The sequence below is a fragment of the Pangasianodon hypophthalmus genome, chromosome 11 (genome assembly GCF_027358585.1).
Source record: "Pangasianodon hypophthalmus isolate fPanHyp1 chromosome 11, fPanHyp1.pri, whole genome shotgun sequence".
In the NCBI taxonomy this organism is placed as follows: Eukaryota; Metazoa; Chordata; class Actinopteri; order Siluriformes; family Pangasiidae; genus Pangasianodon; species Pangasianodon hypophthalmus.
In genome coordinates, this window is record NC_069720.1 from 3,747,084 (window position 1) to 3,767,646 (window position 20,563).

Genomic DNA, 20,563 nt, shown 5'->3' on the forward strand with positions numbered 1-20,563 from the left:
CATCTACAGAACTTGATACTCCATTCGGAGAGACTGCATTTTACAGAAAGTCAGAATACAGTTGAGTGCAAAAGTTTAAATCTCCTTAGGACAAAAGATTTTATAGCAATAACAATATAATAATTATTATAGCAATAGAGATTTATAGCAACAAGATTATTTTGGTGTGTGTTTTAGGTTTTACAGACATTCCTACTTTATCAAAATATCATAAATGCTCAAATATTACATATTTATAGTGAAAAAAATTCAATTATGTTCAAAATGTTTACAGTTTTGCATATTGTAAATGTAATATACTGTACATATTCTCATTGTATGCCTGTGCTTTGCCTTTACAATTACATCCAATCCATTTCTGAGGAAAAAAAAATCAGTAATAACTTACGCTTATATAGTTTTCTTGCTGCAAAGCACTCACACCTTTCATAAATAAATTACAGGTACATTTTTCTTTTTTCACCTTTCAAGGATGCATGGAGATTTTCCTAATGACTGCAATATAGTTAGATCAGAGAGTTATTTTATCCATGCACATAGTGGTTTGCTTGTTAGTTGTTGTTTTTTTTGTTTTTTTTGTACACAAAACTAAGTATTGGAGGATGATTGTGTGCAGAGTCATTTCTCACTCAGGTTTATTTCCCCCAAGTCACTACAGTTTGTGTTTCTTCATTTAAAAAAACCTGCATGACAGAATCAAATTTACCGATCTGACACTAAGGTGACCTGCATGTAATGAGTCTCTGATGTTGCAATTCAGTCAGCGGAGTGTGTGTGTGTGTCTGTGTGTAGTGCGTGGGTAGTAAGGTACAGGCATGTGAAAGAAGGTGTGATAAGAAGTTGCATAAGAGTTTGTCTTGTATACAAACAATTAAACAGAAGATTATAGACTAGATAGAGAAATAATAATAAACAGTCTGTTATCACTGTTATGGCAGGTTTATTGCTCAAAGCAAGGTTGGGTAAGAATTGTGATAACAGGAGAGCCTGAGAAATGTTTACAGCAGTCTAGAGAATCTGAGTAACCATGTATTTCAGGATCAAATTTGTGGATGCACTAAAATGTTGGAAATTCATTCATTCATTTTCAGTAACCACTTTATCCAGGTCAGGGGTTGTGTTGGATCCACAGCCGATACCGGGAACACTGGGTGTGAGATGGGAATACACCTCGGATAGGATGCCAGTCCATCATAGGTCACCATGCACACACATACACACCATCATTAACACCTAGGAACAATTTAGCATAGCCAATCCACCTACCAGAATGGTGAAAACATGGGGGGACGCTGCAAAACCCTACACAGACAGTAATCCGAGCTCAGGATCAAACGAGGGACCCTGGAGTTGTGAGTTGTCAACACTACCCACTGCACCACCATGCTACCCTTGTTAGAGGTGTGAATGTTGAAATGGTTCTTGAATGTTGAAAATGTTGGCAATTTCATTCAGACAAAAAAAAATCAACAAGCCACATCAACCACTGCACATTCAAAAATAAAACCCTTCCCAAATGATCTCTGTTTGCTTAGGTGTTCGGATACTTTTGCCCAATAGACTTCATTAGAAATGAATAACACAAAGCAAAGTGATGGAATTGGACCAACAATTAGCAACTTTTAAATCACCTGCTGAAATTAGACATAACCTGTTGGATATAATGGCCATATCCCAGACCATCCACATCTTTAGAAAACTGAGAAAACCATTTCAAATTCCACAACATTATTACAAAATAAAATAATATTTAATGAGGAAAAAAATATCAGTTGAAGTTATACAGTCTAGGTACAGTAGAAAAGTACAGTATATTGCAACCGTGAAGTAGATTTATTTGGCTTTCATTGTCTAACTATCAAAGGTGGACAAAATGAGTAGTTAAAAGGCATAATTTAACTGTTGGATAGTGCAGCTTCCACAGTTCAGAATAAGCAGTGGCTATTGATCCACATTATTTGAACCACTGTGCCTAGCCAAACAGTACTGAACAATTCTGCAAGTTCCTGCCTGTTGGTATTGGTGCCATTCTTGATCAGGTACCAAAAAATAAATCCGGAACCTTCGGACTGAACTGGTGGCCAATGGAAAACGCACAGCTCAAGGTTTCTAGTAGCAAAGGTTCCAGTAGATTATGTAGTGAAAAAAGCTCAATGTGTCCCCTGTTACTGATAGGAGGATGCGGGTAAAATCACTTTATCTTCCTGCAACTTTTAGTGCATTCCTCCCTGCTGCACCTTCACAGTTCTGTGACTTTACTGTGCTTGAGTGCACGAGAGGCACCATGTTACACCCCAATGATCCTCAACAAACGTCAGAGAGGAAATAGAGGATATCTCAGCTGCCTTCATCAAAAAAAAATTTGTTAATCACAACAGAGTGCCCAAAATCGTATCACTCTTTGTTTCCTTATGAAAAATTAAAATGCACCTCTATGTTATGCACCACTTGGATTCCAGGAAGAATTCCAAAACGGTAAGAAGGAAATGTGGGTGTATCCTGCAACAAGTCAAAGAAAATATAAAACAACATCAACAGAGAAATAGTTAAGCTCAACATTTTACCATGATCCCTTGGACCTGAAATAGTTAAGCTCAGCATTTTACCATGACCCCTTGGACCTGAAATAGTTAAGCTCAGCATTTTACCATGACCCCTTGGACCTGATTTGAAGAAGACAGTGTATGACATGTGTCAGAGCTATTTCATGGCATGAAGAATGGGGGTTAATATCACAACTAAGAGCATGCAAAAGCAGTGGATATGAAAGCAGTTGGAGGCACTTACAAAGGCAAAGGCTGAGCATACAATTTATATGAGAATATTTAAATTACATTCATTCCGTGCGTGCTATAATATTCATTTTCTTCATTATTATGATAACATACGCTCTAACCATGTTTGTTACTTCAAATAATGAACATACATCTGTGAAAGTTCTTCATTTTTTCATAAGGTTGTGCAAACTTTTGCACTTAATTTTACACTTTTGTGACTAGGTGTTTTTGTGTGGTTTGTGAGAAGACAAGACAGCCTGAAAATGCCCTAAATCTTGGAGAGATTATCAGTGTGTTTATAACTTTATGTCTGATGTTGTTAACATGGGAGTGGCATGTGCCATTTCCTTATTGAGATCTTAAATGTCTGAAGGACTTTATACTATATAAACAGAGTATGAGGTTTAGTAACATGCACCATTCTCATAAATCTGTTGATATTTTATATTTAATCTGTCCATGAAACAAGCTGGAATAAAACAAAAGACAAGAGGATCATCCACTGGGTTATAACTGTAATCCATGTACACTTTTGGAGAAAAGAGTACTAAACTGTACTTTACTCTAAAAGACAAATTACGGTCCATTTATGTGCCTTAAATCTTTTTAAACACTATATATATTTATACACTATATCCATGTTTCCATATGAAAGTACATATTAAAGGTACAAAAACTGTACCCTAGCAACAAGGAAAGGTACAAATCAGTACTATTTTTTTTCTAAGAAAGAATAAAACAATTATTTCTAAAATAAAAAAATAAATAAAAAGAATAAAACATACATTGCAGAATAACGCTACCACTGCAGGTCCTATCCTTTGGTTGTGTAAAAACACATAATTGACAAACGAAAGGCAGCCAATCACAGTGATCTCCTGACCTCCACCTACTGTGTATAAGGTTTTAGAGCACAGCTTGCTGCAGTATATCACTACACACCAAAATGCCAATGCTGTAAACTTGAACCATGGCCTTGTTTACATTTACGGCATTGGGCAGACACACTTATCCAGAGCGACTTACAATTATCTCACTTATACAACTGAGCAGTTGAGGGTTAAGGGCCTTGCTCAAGGGCCCAGCAGTGGCAGCTTGGTGGTTGGAACCTTCTGATCAGAAGGCCAACATCTTAACCACAGAGCGACCACTTCCCACTGGTTGATCCTCAGGTCCTTTTCCTTTTGTTGATGGATGCCAGCTTGTTACAGTGCCATAGTGGCAGGAATTGCACAGTCAATCAGAGATATTGCTTATAGATTCACCTTTTTTTCCTGAGAGGGTTGGGTACCACCAAGAGTACATCTACTGTACCATCAGTATGTATCTTTTCCCTGAAAAAGGTACCTTTAAATTGGACATTACAGTAGAAGCTAATTACCTTTCCAGGTAAAAGATACATCTGAAAAGGTACAACCAACCACAGTGATAAGGAAAAGTACAATTTGGTACCTTTATATCTGAGAATTTATATGCAATGCACTTTAGTCTTTCTCAGTTGTGCTGTTCCATTCTTCGTGTAGGATCACATGATGCCATCTTCTTTACAATCTGAGTTTTGCTAGGACCATGTAATTTGTCATGACCATATAATTTGACCATGCAACTGCCAGTACTAATCTACTTCCAAACTCTTGATAATGTTATAAACACAGAACGGTCTCAGAAATAAAAGTACCAAACTGTACATTTCCTCAAGTTACATCTAGTTTGTATCATTTACCTGGGAAGGATCACGAAGTATACCTTAAATTATCTCTTAGAGTAAAGCTCTAAAGATACATCAGTGATCTTCAGGACCAAACGTACTAATGTTACGCTGGATGTACTCTTGGTGGTACTACCCCACACTCTCAGAAACAAAGGTACCAACTCTCAGAAGCAAACATGATGCTGCGGTGGTGTCATCAAGGGCTACCTTTTGTACCTCTATTTTACCTGGGAAGGTTTATGTGGTGTACCTTTTAATTAGCTTTTAGACTAAAGGTACATTAGTGGTCCTTAAGGTCCAATTATACACCTTAAATTATTTTAAAGGTACTCTATAGTCACATTTCCAGGTAAAATATACATACTAAAGGTACCACAATTACAAGAACAGTAACATCTGGTACCTCTATTTCAGAGAATGTGTAGATGTACCAAGAGTATATCTATTGTACCATTAGTATGCATCTTTTACATGAAAATGAGAATATAGAGTACCTTTAAATTGAACCTGAAGGATTATTGGTGTACCTCTAAACACTAATTTAAGGTACTCTTCATGAACCTTCCCAGTGAAAAGATATACTGTATAAGGCTTTATCTTTTTATATATAAGATATACAAAAGATGTAGCCTTGATCGTTCCACCTCAGCAACAAAGAAAATAATTTTTTAAAATATTATTTATTTATTTATTTATGCATTTGTTCCTTGGTAGGGTTGAAAACTTACTTATGAGGCATATAGTGGGTTGATTTTCAAAATCAACATGTATTCAGAAATCCATAAATGTTTAAATTACTTTCCAAATTCTCCTCCTTTCAAACCCATGTGTGCTTAATGGAATGGAAGTAATGAGCTGCAACCTGAACTGGCTTCCTTTCCCAACCTTATTATCCTGTTATCCACTGACAGATACAATTACAGACACTTTTCCTGGTGCTGCTGTACAGTTTCCTCCATCTGCTTCAAAATAGCTTAGCATTGTATGTTCTCTCATCTCATCCCTTAAAAACACTTATATAGGGAGGTAACAGGGAGTGCTGAAGAGCTCAGAGATCTCTGTACCTTCTTCCAGTGGGATTTCCAGACACTCCCAGTACCAACCCTCCCAGCTAATTCTGCGAAGAACCCAGATCGTTCTCCCACTGGGTTGTTCCCAGTAGACCAGCAGGAGGCATTCAGGGGGTATCCTCATGCGCAAACCATCTCAAATAGCTCTCAGTTAACATAAGCAGTGGCTCTTCTCTGAGCTATTTGAAAAGTGAGCCCAGACAAAACGGAGAAAAGAAATCATTCCGGTTTCCTGACTTCATTCTCATGACCGTGGGTGAGGACGGGGATGTTGACTGACTGATAATTTAAGAGATTAGCCTTATGGCTCAGCTCTCTCTCCAATACTATGGTAAGGAAGATAACCAATGTCACGCTCCCACCTCCTGTGACTTGTAAACAAGATGCCAAGATATTTAAACTCTTAGGAACATGCCATCTTTTTCTGGGAGAGAAGCATTAAATAATAATTTGATAATCAGGCTTGTACATTAAATGTACCAGAAGCCTAATTGTCAAACTCACTATTCCTGTTCTTCCATCACTTTCGACACTTTTATGACACATAAAAAAGAGGCACTGCTGAATTTCCAATATGAAAATAATGTAGGTACAGAGCCATGACCACAATCAAAATTTTAGTGAGGTCCTTTATATCTCCTTTATATCAGATAAATAAACATTAAACATTTTCACTCACTGTCCGCTTTATTAGGAACACCTGTACACCTGCATATTCATGCAATTATCCAATCAGCCAGTCATGTGGCAGCAGCGTGGCATGGTTGTTGGTGCCAGATGGGCTGGTTTGGGTATTTCGGAAACTGCTGATCTCCTGGGATTTTCATGCATAACTGAAACCAGAGTGACGCCTGGCGTTCTCCTGATCTTCAGCTTTCAGTGACCCTCTGCCCATTGTAGACTCAGATTCCTGTTCTTGGCTGACAGGAGTGGAACAAGATACGGTCTTCTGCTATTGTACCACATCAGCATCTGAGATGCTTTTTCTGCTCACCACGGTTGGAAAGAGTGGTTATTTGAGTTACTGTCAGATCGAACCAATCTGGCCATTCTCCTCTGACCTCTCTCGTAAACAAGATGTTTTCTGAACAGAACTGCCGCCCACTAGATTTTTTTTGTTTGTTTTTCGCATGATTCTGTGTAAACCCAAGGCACTGTTGTGTGTGAAAATCCCAGGAGATCAGCAGTTTACGAAATACTCAAACCACACCATCTGGCACCAACAACCACGCCATGGTAACTGAGATCACATTTGTTCCCCATTCTGATCGTTCATGTGAATATTAACTGAAGCTCGTGACCTGTATCTGCATGATTTTATGCATTGCACTGTTGCCATATGATTGGCTGATTGGACAAATTACATGAATGAACAGGTGGACAGATGTTCATAATAAAGACGATAGTGATTGTATATCATAGGTATGTCAAATGTTAGTCTATAATATGTGCATTGCATAATTCTCAACAAGAAGTTAAAAATTTGGTAGCAATGGGTAACTAATTCTGTGGGCAAACCAAACTCAAGCGTCCTCAGTTGGAGCTGCTGTCCTAGGCTGCTCTCAGGTCAGTTCAGGACCAGTTACCACTGCTGATTCAGTTTTTCTGCACAGTAGACTACATTTTACCTCAGTTGAAAACAAAACCCCAAAACTGAGGTCCGGACGTCATCAGAGCTAGTTTAATGGCTAACATTACTTAAAACTTATTTTTTTAATAAATTAATTCATCTATAGTGGAACTATATCTGGAATTTTAGGATTTATTTAACTTAAAATATAGCCTTGTTAAACATTCTACCAGAAGTTGTTTGGTCTTTACAATTAATATTGGGCTTTAATTATTAAGCACAAACTGCACCAGCCTTTTAAAATTGGAATAGTTTAAAGGAAGTGTCTGTGATGTAACCTTAAGAATCACCCTCAAAAATATATACAAATTAACACTGATTTAGTCAATAGTACGATGTGGTACATGTACAAAAAAAGATCTAAGACCTATGCAGCCACCTAACACTAATGACTAAGTGCACATTTGTCAGCAATAGTATAATTAGTGTTTTTATAGTACATAAACAACAGGTGAAAGGGGTCCAGGTGGTGATTATACACAATACAGCAAAATCTCCAGTGGTTTATTAAATCATACAGTGTCTATATTAGTCCAGCTGGATATAAATACAAAAACTCTTCATGTGTTAATTCAACTCTGGGGAATGTTCCTGTCCCCCTGTGTGTTGCTATACAAGAGACTCGAAAACAGGGGCAATGTCCGAGTCCTGGCTGTGCATGGAGCTGAGTCCTGTGTCCGAATCGTCATCATTAGTGCTACATGCTTTAGCTGCAAGTCCTCTGGCCTGCTCGACCCATGCACCATGTCTACTCTCTGAGTCTTCATCCACTCTATCAGTGTCCTTAAGCATGTCGCACCTTTCCTCCTCCTCCTCTTCCTCCTCCTCTTCCTCTAAATCGAGTGAGTCCAATTTTTCAAGCAAATCCCTCAGCTCTTTGTCTCTCGCCCTCCAGATCTCCTGCACCAATTCCAGGTCGTTTCCAACAGTCTCTAAATCTGTGTTGAGCCTCAGGCCAATGTACAAACTCGTGTCCAGTTGAGTCCTAATCCGCTCCTCCTCCAAGAGCAGATCGTCCTCAAGTGACGCGTCCACCTTTGGAGACGTTTCGCATTCATTTATCTCCCACGTTTGATTTATAACCCTGAGTGTGCTATCATTTTCTAAATCCTTGTTAGCCAGCTCCTCCTGCCTCCGCTTCATCCACCTCTGGTTTAGCTCCTCCTGGATATCTCTGGTGATGCTGTCCAGCAGAACCTGGCGATCATTTAGGTCCTCCTGCAGCCTGATGACCTCCTCACACTTTCGGGCGTACTCCTCCAACTGAGCGAGCGTCTGTTCTCCATCGCTGGGGCGAGGATGCCTGGATGCAGCTCCCTCCACCAGGTAGGTCTCCTGGACATAGTTGGCACCATGCGCTCTTACCCTGTCCAGGTGTACCTTGGCTTCATAGAGCTCGATCTCGCGGTCCAGCTCCTGGATGCGTTCCACCTGCTGCCGGATGGTGTGATCCTGCGAGACCACCAGATGCACGAGGGTCTCCATTCTTTCCGCATCCTTACACTGCGCCCGCGCGCGCCTCTTATTGATCCGCTCCAACTTCCTGAACGCCTTTCGGACCACGCGCCGTTGCTTCTCGGGCGACAGGGCCATGGTGGCTTGGCGCACGGTGCCCTCGCGCGCGCACGGGCTCTGCCGGCTAGGCACGAGTCGCGCCTCGGCGCTTCGTGGCGCGCTGCTGGCTAACGACGCGTCCTGCTTGACGAGCACGAAGCGCACATTCTCCTGTTCTTCACCCCATGCGTTCCACAAGCGCAGGATTTTGGTCTTGTTGGGCAAAACGCGCTCGAATCCGCGCCACTTCTCCACAATGCAGTAAGAGCGCGCTGACGCGGACGCGCGCCCGTGCAAGTTTTGCTCCTCCAGCAGGACTTTAATAACGTCCGCACACGTGGTGCGCTTAGACAAACCCGACACGACCTTCTCCTCCCGGCAAACCCACACGGAAATTTTGCACTCTTCAGCCTCCATCTCTGAGACTCGAGCTCATCAGAAGTTTTTGTGAGCTGCCAGAAATCTCGGTATCCCGCAACAGGTGTTAGCAAAAACTAAAAAAACACACTAGGCATAAATCCTGTGAAGAAATGATCTTGCAATATGCAGACTGTTCGAAAAAGTAATGGTCACCAAAAAGCCCCGCGAGCGTCCATGCGTTCGCCGTGACAGAGCGCGCGCCCGATTCACACCGCGGCTCCTGGTCGCGAGCTCACAACGCTGCTGCACCGCTCTGTTTTGATGACGTGATACCAAAGGGGCAAGCTCCGCCCATTTTGGGGGAACTAGTGCGCGCACTCGATCAGGACATGAATTAAATACAACACAAATATAATATTTATAACGACAAACTGCAAATCACTTTACTTCAGATATGTTATTACAATAACAATTACATTTATTTGAACAAAAAGAGGAGTTGGACTATAATGTTAGGGAAATAAAAAAAATCAGAGCAGGGTGATCATAATAATAATAATAATAATAATAATAATAATAATAATAATAAAGATGATGATGTAATACAAGTTTCACACTGCTATATAGAGAAATGCTTTCACTTCATTCATTCATTCATTAAGACAATTTTTAGGCTATAGTCTACTTTGATCAGGTTAAATGTTTTACCATATCATCATCTTTGCTAGAAAAGAATTTTAAAAATCTTTTAAGATCATTTTCATGGCAGCACTGAGAAACACTGAATAGGGTATTGAAGTACAAATTTTAAATCCACCTAATTGCAGTTAGAGAAAAAGCATGTTTTGTGTGATTGAAGATGGAAAGGCGCTGTGGTTGACTGGGTTAGAAAACACAATGTCACAAAAAATCTCTTAAACAATTAAACCCTCTGCTACACTGCTGCTGAATTCTCAAACATGAGTGGTCAGAAGGTGTTGATTAATCTTCTGTAACAGCAGCTCTGACAACAGTGCCAGCTGCAAGGCAATGCACTCGTTTCTATAGTAACACCTCATTCACAGGGATATGGATGGCAGATAATCCATATAATATAAATCTAATGTTAAACTGATTAAAAAATGTGTTGCTATTTAAGAAAGAAAAACATGTAATTGTTCACACGATGAAGCTTTCTGTATTGAAATGTTTATTTAACATTTATGGAAGGAGTCTCCAGTGTAAGTGCTTTGTAACAGTCAGTGATTTTTCCACCATGGGAAAGTCTTCAGGACAGAAGAGTTCATGCTTTAGGGTTTCTCAGTAATATGAAGAGCTGCACTTTTCAAAAAATGTCTTAACTTCAGGAAAGTGGAAAATAGAGAGGTTGGAATGATGGCTTATGGCTGTTATAGCATAAGTTAACTTACTGTAGCATAAGTATACATGAGTGTCACAGGAATTTTCCTAAATGTAACTACAAATGGATAAAAAAATATGATGGGACATTCATTAATAAATAAAACATTGTAATTGTTGTCAAATTGCTGTAGAATAAGATAAAATAAAACCCACCATGACATGCTGTGATAGGAAAATAATCAACATTACCACTAACCCTGCTTCACGTCGGGCCACATCACACCATCCTGTTGTTGATTATTTTCCTACAACAGCACACCCCATCACATTTTATTCCTTATTTGTTCAACAGATCACTGCCAGTTTTTGGTCCATCACTGGCTGTGTGTTTGCTTTTAGCCTTTAGCTGAAGCTTTGCATAAAAACAGATTTTCCACAGAATGTGAGTTATTTTACCTGACCTGCTTAAATGAATGGCATCATTAAAGTTTCTATCAGTGTGTAAATGTTCTCAGGGGCTGAAAAGACAAATTACAACTTACAGACATGAATAAATAAGTAAAATAGCATTAGCACTGACATTAGCGGTGGTTCAGAGAGCTGGACTGTATTTACAGCCATGTAATACGGCCATGTTTGTCATTTGACAGCACATTCTAGAGTCAGTAGACGTACAAACTGATATGGTTTAGGTTTAAGCATTTATTTTAATCCCTTGTAAAAGAATAAAATCATGGAAGTGAGTAGTTTACTAGATATCAGTTTTCCAGCCGGATTTAAATCAAGCACAGGCACTGAGATTTTAAAACTCCAACAGTTTTGAGCTTCTGGTGAGTAGGACAAGTTTGTTCACTAGAATGAATGGATAAATAAAGAATCACAGTGTTAGACTGAACTCTCATAACACATTCTTTGATTCTTACTTTATTTTATGGCATGAAGGAAGTGCCTTCATAGAGAATAGTTGATCAAGCTCGCCCCCTTGTGCCCACCATCAGTATTACTTCATATCATAGATCATCCTTCCATCCATCCATCCATCCATCTCCATTTTCTGTACCGCTTATCCTCCATAGGGTTGCGGAGGGAGCCTGGAGCCTATCCCAGGGAACTCGCAGGGCACAACCACACACAATCACACACACATTCACACACCCATTCATACACTACAGACAATTTGGAAATGCCAATCAGCCTACAACGCATGTGTTTGGACTGGGGGAGGAAACCGGAGAACCCGGAGGAAACACAGCTAAATCCACTGATAAACTAAAACAAGAAACAAGGAAATGGCCACAGGGGTGGTATCAGCCTCAAGAATGATTTTAAGAGCCTGGAAGTCTTCCAAAAAAACCCTAATCTAACAGAAAGGCTGTTCACAGAAACTGCCTCTAATGTAAGGTTGTTGGCTAAAATATTTAACCAAGTAGCAAGTAGACAAAATCTACAGAGCAATCCTGTAACACTTTTTTGATGGTATGTTTCCTGTGTATTCTTTGACTAAAGTGTGGAATAAGAAATAAGGAGATGAGTAACATTGTTGTCACTAGCATAAATTAGCATGTCTTTTCTTACCTTTAACATCCATCCATCCAGTTTCCATACCGCTTATCCTACACAGGGTCACGGTGGAGCCTGGAGACTGTCTCAGGGGACTCGGGGCACAAGGCGAGGGACACCCTGGACGGGGTGCCAAGCCATCGCAGGGCACAATCACTCACTCACACACACACACACACACACACACATACACACACCCATTCACACGCTACGGACAATTTGGAAATGTCAATCAGCCAATCAGCCTGGACTTGGGGAGGAAACCTGAGTACCCAGAGGAAACCCCAGAAACACAAGGAGAACATGCAAACTCCACACACACAGGGTGGAGGCGGGATTCAAGCCCCCAGCCCTGGAGGTATGGGGCAACAGCGCTAGCTACTAAGCCACTGTTCCCCCCTTACCTTTAACATAATTAACATTTTCCTGTGCACTATGTGCTTTTGTATGGTTATATATGCCACGTATTTCATGTTTAATGAATCCATGAACTGCTTCAGCTGTGAAAATTATAGCTAGTTTGCACACCACAATCCTATACTTTCACACCCTGTACCTTAAACATAAACCGATTTAATAGCATTTAGTATCAAAATATATATATTTTTAATTTTATCATTTGGATTGTTCTCTTCATACACTATATTGCCAAAAGTTTCTGGACACATGACCATCACACTTGTATGTGGGCCTTAGATTTACATTCATGGAATTTGGCAGACGCTCTTATCTAGAGTGACTTACATTTATCTCATTTATACATCTGAGCAGTTGAGGGTTAAGGGCCTAGCTTGGCAGTGCTGGGATTTGAACTCAGAACCTTCCAATCAGAAGTTCAACATCAGTGCTAGGACACAACTGTGTGCTGTAGCATTACAATTTCCCTTCACTGGAACTGAGAGGCCCAAATGTTCCAGCAGGACAATGCATCTGTGCACAAAGCGAGCTCCATGAGGACATGGTTTGCCAAAGTTGGTGTAGAAGAACTCGAGAGCCCTGACCTCAACCCCACTGAATACCTAGTAGTATGAACTGGAACACTGACTGCATGCCAGGCTTCCTCACCCAACCTCACTAATGCTTTTGTCCCCATAGCCACGTTCCAAAACCTAGTGGAAAGCCTTCCCAGAAGAATGGTGGTTATTATAAGAGCAAAGGGGGGATGGTCAGGTGTCCACAAATTATTTTTTTGTAGATAAATTACCAATGGTGGATGCAAATATTTGCCCTTGACTCTACATATATTCCCATAAAATTATATAAAGGAAATCTTAAAAAAAAAAAAAAAAAAAAAAAGTGGAAGCTGGAATCTGTTTTAAGGTGGTCCTGTATCTAGTGGCTTTTTAAAAATATATTGCAGGGTATGAAATTATTATTAATGCCATGAAAGCATAACATTAAACTATTCCATGGTTTACATGTACAGCATGGGAATGCTCACCGTATCATGGTGTTGTCTTAAATTCAGGGACGCACAGCCGTTTTTCCTCATTTATTTTATTCAATATGGTATACATACAAAGTATCTAGAAAGCTACAAAATATCTACCACTTTATCAAGAAGGCATCAAAAATGTTACAGAGCAAAGACAAGACCATATGCAGTAAGGAACACGTACACATAGCAGGTTTTCCCGTCTCCTCTCTCTCACTTTGCTCCAACGCTTCACCATCATTAATGATATTAAAAGATCTCACGCCTTTGTACCAAGAAAAGCCAGAATATATAATTTTATACAAAGCACCTTTTTACAAAAAAAAAAAATCTCTGCACACAAACCCAATAGTTTTCTTTTTTTTTTTTAAAATGATACTATTTTGAACTAGAGAATAGTTCACTTTAAAGCCAACTTCTTAAATGGTAACGAACAAAGGAGGTACCAGTACCTACACATAGACAAAAATACAAATCAAGAAACAAAGAGCTAGACTGCTGACGTGCGGTCATCATTCCTCTAGAAAGCGACTGCTCAGTGTCCATTACTATCAAAATTAATGTCCTTTTAACATTCAGCGTACGACCATTCGTATTCAGCTCCCAGGTGAAGTAAAGGCGGGGCGGCTGGGATCGTCTTCTGGGTGGAACAGAAGGTCCGAGGTGCCAGCAGCGCAGCAGTAACAGCATCACGGCCACACGGGGCTTCCGAATATACTGATTTCATCACAAAAAAACCTCGTGTACACGTACAACAGTAATACATGAAAAATCTCCATACGCAACTCACACAATGTGAACCAGAACAGAGAAATAAATGGGGAAATCAAATCAAAATAATTTGTCGTTTTCATGTTACGCATACTAAAGTCCACAGTTTACATTACGCGGTACAACACAGAGATCAATTAAACTATTAAAACCATATGACAGCAGTTTAGAAATGAGTGAAATGAATAACTTGGGTGAATAGTGTTAAAGGATAATGTTAAACTGTGCCGAAGGTTTGTAAAGATTTCAACCAATAAAGTGGACTTTTAAAATCCACTTCAAATAGTGTTCATATATTCTCCTAAAGAAAATGTCAGTTATGCATTCGGATGATAAAAAAAAAAAAAGTCTAGAGAAAATATCAAAGGGCTTCCAATTTACAGTATCAAGCAGTCTTTAACAAGATCAGGATTTTAAAAATCTGGACTGAACACAAACTGAGATGCGTCTCAAAATATTTTACAACAGAACAAATAATTATAATCTCTGATTAAAAGTCGATACATAATATTTTTACTATTTAACCACCGTCCCTTGTCGTTTACTATAAACTTTTAGCAAGGCATTGTGGTGAATATTTGACTTTACATCCACGTATTTGGTTCTGATCATAGTCATGCAAAATACGACTTGTCTTTTCTAAGCTGGAAAAACGTGAACCAAAGGCACTTGTATGCTACAGTGCAGGAAACGAGGAGGAGATTCATCGTGCCTCCAGGGATTTTTTTTTTTTTGGTCTTTTCTGATAAGAAAGGCATGGCTAGTTTGGTAGTGTTTTACTAGATTTCTAGGATGTAGTGGTAGTTTGAGCTGACGTGCACACTAGCCACGCTAGTCTTTTCTCATTAGACCACAAAATGATGATCTTAGTGTTTTCTCAGCTCACGTGAATATAGGCATCCATTAAGGCACTGTGCTTTGTTACGCTTTGGCAGCTCTGTGACTGTACACTTCCATGGAACGACATGGGACGAGGACATGAAAAGTCTTCCAGCTTAGGAAAGAGCTCACAGTTTTAGTGGCATCTTTTTTTTTTTTTAAGGAAAAAAAACAAATCTCTCACAGCCATGGTTAAGGCTCGCAGTTTAGGAGGCCACAGAGGCTTGGTGTTGGGGTTAAAGGCAGCAGAGGACACTGGGATAGGACTCATCAAAACGGGACAGGTATGCGATTAAAGGACGAGCTCTGAAAGAATCTTCCCTGATGTCTGCAGATAATATGATTGTGTCTCATCGAATAAACTGAAAACAGGTTCGCTTGATAAGGCATGTCCCAAAAGAATCCAAGTGCTCGGGACATTATGACAATCAGCTCGCCTCTGGTGTTATATGTAGTGCTTTCTTGCTCCTAGGGTGCTTTCACATGCAGCGTTTAGTCCGTTTGAATCGAAACCTGGTGTGTTTTCACCCTTGGTGCGGTTCTTTAGGCAGGTGAGAACACAGCAATCGGGTGTGGTAAGAAAACAACCAGTATGAGAGCATCTGAGCGCGGTGGTCTCAGTTTGCTTCCGACTGAACTCTAGCGCGGTTTTATTGTAGTGAGAAAATGTGTCGACTCTGAATCGATTTATTTGTTTGTTTATTTTGGCTACGTTCACATTACAAGCTTCATTGCACAATTCAGATTTTTTGCTCAGATCGGATGCGTCTGTCTTGACTGTTCACGTTCGTGACCTACATCTGTCTTTATTGTGAGCACATCTGTCCAGCGAAACGTCCCGCATTCGCACATAGATTACTTGTTTCACTTGTTTTCAACTGTTTCACTACACTACTCAGTTTGAGTATTTTCCTTCCAGGTTTACTTAATCGATTCTACCGATTATCCTTCCACTGAATGTAGTCACTGCTGTCACTGTCCTACATTGTTGTTTTTGCACACTGCTGACACTATCGACAATGACCTGTGCATGAGCGTTGTGAAAAAGCCAAATGAATTCCATTCTGACCATCCAAATTCATGTCGCATAGTCATTAATCAGACATGCATCCAATCTAGAACCACGCATTGGCAGTGGGTCAGGTCTGATTGGAAAAGATCATATTTTTGTGTCTATACAGTCCTGAAAAAAATCAGATCTGTGTGACATTAAGGCAAAAATATCATGTGGGTCATTTTTGTGATTTCTACACATTTCAACTTGACTTATTTTGTTGACCTTTTTTTCTGTCGCCTTATTTCTGACCAATGAATGAAAAACGTATTTCACAAATGTTTTCAGCCCTTCGTTTGATTCGTGAAACTATAGAAAACATACCAAAAGTATTCAATTCACTCTGACTTGGACTCGACAAACGGATTAATAGGTGTGAAAGCACCCTTAGTGACTCGTTTAACCACTAAAACATTAGCGGGAATTACACTGCTCAAAAAAATTAAGGGAACACTTATATCACACATTGGATCTCGATGAACAAAATGTTCAAGTTGAAAATCTTTACTTATATACATTGTGACATTTGTTGAGAACAAAATGATGTTGTAAGGGTCAATGGAAGCCAAAGTCATCAGCACACTGAAGGCTAGATTCAAAATCACACTGAAAATCAAAGTAAAAAATTGAAATTACAGGCTGATCCAACTTGCATGAATTTCATCACAGCAACTCATAATGTAAGTCAGTAGTGTGTATGGCCCCTACGTGCCTTTATGCACTCCCGACAATGTCTGGGCATGCTCCTCATGAGATGGTGGATGGTGTCCTGGGGGATCTCCTCCCAGACCTGGATCATGTCCAGTGAGCTCCTGGACAGCTACTTGGCGGCTTCGACACATAACATCCCAGAGGTTCTCAATTGGATTCAGTTCTGGGGAACCTGACGGCCAGTCAGTGGCATCAATGCCTTCATCATCCAGAAACTGCCAACGCACTCTGGCCACATGAGGCCGGGCACTGTCTTGCACCAGGAGGAACCCAGGGCCCACTGCACCAGTGTAAGGTCTGACAGTGGCTCTGAGGATTTCATCCCGGTACCTAACAGCAATAAGGGTACCACTGGCTAGCATGTGGAGGTCTGTGCGACCCTCCAAGGATATTCCTCCCCAGACCATCACTGACCCACCGCCAAACCAGTCATGCTGGATGATGTTACAGGCAGCATAACGCATCTCCAGACTCTTTCACGTCTGTCACATATGCTCAGTGTGAACCTGCTCTCATCCGTGAAGAAAACAAGGCGCCAATGGTGGACCTGCCAATTCTAGTGTTCTCTGGCAAATGCCAATCGAGATGCACAGTGCTGGGCTGTGAGCACAGGTCCCACTAGAGGACATCAAGCCCTCATGCCACCCTCATGGAGTCTGTTTCTGACAGTTTGTTCAGAAACATTCACACCAGTAGCCTACTGGAGGTCATTTTGTAGGGCTCTGGCAGTGCTCCTCCTGTTCCTCCTCACCCAAAGGAGCAGATACCGGTCCTGCTCCTGGGTTGTTGCCCTTCTACGGCCCCGTGCATCTCTCCTCGTGTAACGGCCCATCTCCCGGTATCTCCTCCATGCTCCTGAAACTGTGCTGGGAGACACATCAAACCTCCTTGCGACGGCACGTATAGATGTGCCATCCTGGAGGAGCTGGACTACCTGTGCAACCTGATTGGATTGCAGGTACTTCCTCATGCTACAAATAGTGACAAGGACCCTAACAAAACACAAAACTAGAGACAAATCAGTCAGGAAGGATAAGGAGAGAGCAACTGTCTGTGGCCACTACCTGCAAAAACTATTCCCTTTTTGGGGGTTGTCTTGCTGTTGCCTCTCCAGTGCACCTGTTGTCGCTTTCATTTGCACCAAAGAAGGTGAAACTGATTCACAATCACGTATGCTTCCTAACTGGACAGACTGATATCCCTGAAGTTTAATTGACTATACTGTAATGATTAAGTGTTCCCTTTTTTTTGAGCAGTATATTTGCAGTATAGCAGATATAGTAGAGTATTGCAGGTTAGACACATGAGATCTTTCAAGGGCTGGACTTTTAAATTCCCTGAATGCTACAGATGCCGAAATTCAGTAACTGTATTATTATTATGATTATGATTATTATTATTATAATTATTATTATTATTATTATTATTTTGATGGCCTCTACAGTTATTCCTCTATAATCAACCAAATGTTCCAAAATGAAATACTTTTTTAATCTTTGGAAAGACTACAGGTATGTGGGTATATACATTTATACACAGACACGTACACATTCATAGACAGTATTTTATATGAACCTAAAGGCTAAATCTGCTTTTAAGGTGTACATTAGAATAGGTTTAAAACCTAAAACATTGTCTTTCTCAGCCAGATGTAGTCTAATTCAAGCCAACCTCGAAGTCTACCGATACTGCCACTTTATATATACACACAACCTACAGAGAAAAGTCGATTAGGCTTCCTTTAAAATGATTCTTTCCTGTATCAAAACATAATACAACTGTACCGTGATTCACAGCTGCAGTCAAAACATCGAACACATATACATTAATAAAGACTGAAAAAAAAAATAATAATAAGTGTCACCCGGATGAGAGCTCGAATCGCTGCGGGTGAGTGTTGAACTAGAGGCACTGCCACTTTTTTATTGAGGTTCAGAGTCTATAGGACAGATCTGCTGGCTGGCACGAGCTTCATTCTTTCACCAGTCTGTAGATGTGATGCTGAGCGCCGTGCTCGCTGTTCGACACCTCAAACACACACGCCATGCACAGCAAGGTCTCCTGTGTGTCTCTGTTTGTGACCACCTGTGGGGAGAGAGTGAGAGAATCAGAGGCACCGACACTTAAATAAAGCTGTTCTTCAACTGAAATCAACAGAATCGAAAAGAATCAAGGAGAAGGTGAAGAGTCATGTGATGTGTTATCAGATAACTCACTTTTCCTCACACACACACACACTTGCTCACTAGAAATCCACAGATCGCAGTTTTTAAACATGCTTTTGTTCCCAAATTATGAAAAAAAAAAAAAATCCGAGGTATAACACTAACTGAAAATGTGTCAGATTTCATCCAATCCAGAGTCTCAAGCCAGTATCCGATCTCAGAATCCGATCATTCTCAGTATCGGATTGAAGCATCTCTTTTCTCACTTCACACTGTTATTTGAAACATTACATAAGCTAAATGTTAAAATCATAATCATATCTAAATGTTAAAAAAATCTACACTATGTTAACTTTTTTAAATTAAACAATAACAACCACAATAAACAGTCTGTGTCCTAAGATTTACATGAAAATGTATGATGTAAGGAGTTCATTTCCAACAGGCATCTTTTCCATCCTCATTATGTCACACCCTATGTAGCAAGCATACAGAGTGAATAAGAAGCCATTTAGAAGCCTTTTCACTCAATAGCTCTTTACAAAAGATATAGATAGTCCTAACACACTAATTAGTATGTCAAAATAGTACAAAATAGTCCAAAATGGTACACCAAGACCCTTGTGGAGCAAAAATCATTAAAATGTTTCCAGTACGGCCCTTTTCAAGAAGTTGACATAATTGTTGCCTTCTATACACAGTCAGTCTGTCTGTGCCAGTATAAAAAAAACACTTATTAATAACAGGTTTGTAATGATGCATCATGATATGATGGGAAAAAAGATGTTCACCCTGGGAATGTGTGATTCACACTGATTCACACTGAATCAGCGTTCTATTGCTTATGCATCTAATCCAGTTGCACTGTTTGAACAGCAGAGGTCCCAATCTGCGCAACCCACAGAGTTAAAGTATAATACATTCATACTTTTTAGTACATTTTGTTTACAATATTAAACCTCTGTTTGCAGCAAATTTTGATTTATTCACTTTTATACAGACAGAAATGCACATTGTTCAGCTTTACTTATGATTCAGAAACAAAAAAAGGAGTCTTTCCAGTGTTAGTTTTTCAAGTTTTGATCAAAATATTCGGAGAATTGAATTGACTCATGAAGCCAGTATCGTGAATCGAATCAAACTGTGACCAGAGTGTAACGTTACACCCCTATTAAATGCTAAATCTTTAAATAATTAAATTGATTTGGTATTTGTAGATGTGAAGATAAGCTTCTGCACCCACTCTATCATCTTTTCTACCATCAAGTAATTCTGCATTCGAGGCAAAGCTGCAACTTGTACTTCCCCACCTACAACTGGCAAAAGCAACCGTAAACACCCCTTCTTCTCAACTACCTGGTCCTTCCCCGTTCACGGAGTGATGTCAAATCAACATGGCCGCTCACACTATGAACAGTGTAAAGTACTCTTTCTCCTCATTTATATTAGTTTATAGCAGTATTGGCTGTAGATTAGTTAATATACAGACACAGTACTTGGTTAAATCCATAACACTGACCATACTAATCACTGTTTTGAGAAGGT

The 20,563-nt window shown here is 40.0% G+C and overlaps 2 protein-coding genes across 10 annotated transcripts in view; both read right to left on the reverse strand.

Annotated features, from left to right (window-relative positions):
- Positions 1 to 7,591: 7,591 nt before the first annotated feature.
- On the reverse strand, positions 7,592 to 9,614 carry rassf10b (Ras association domain family member 10b). The gene has a single exon (XM_026930382.3). It carries the CDS (start codon positions 9,157 to 9,159, stop codon positions 7,798 to 7,800), a length of 1,362 nt encoding a protein of 453 aa, XP_026786183.3. The 5' UTR covers positions 9,160 to 9,614; the 3' UTR covers positions 7,592 to 7,797.
- Positions 9,615 to 13,482: 3,868 nt separating this feature from the next.
- Positions 13,483 to 20,563, reverse strand: part of tead1b (TEA domain family member 1b) — a 70,689-nt gene continuing 63,608 nt past the window's right edge. For all 9 annotated transcript variants that reach the window (XM_053238313.1, XM_053238314.1, XM_053238312.1 and 6 more), the window contains one exon: positions 13,483 to 18,938. In XM_053238313.1, coding sequence (XP_053094288.1) covers positions 18,825 to 18,938 — 114 coding nt within the window. In that variant the 3' untranslated portion in view covers positions 13,483 to 18,824. The remainder of the gene's footprint in view (positions 18,939 to 20,563) is intronic.

Bases quoted from the DNA above. Each gene is read 5' to 3' on its own strand.
- rassf10b (XM_026930382.3), bottom strand. From the start codon at position 9,159: ATGGAGGCTGAAGAGTGCAAAATTTCCGTGTGGGTTTGCCGGGAGGAG.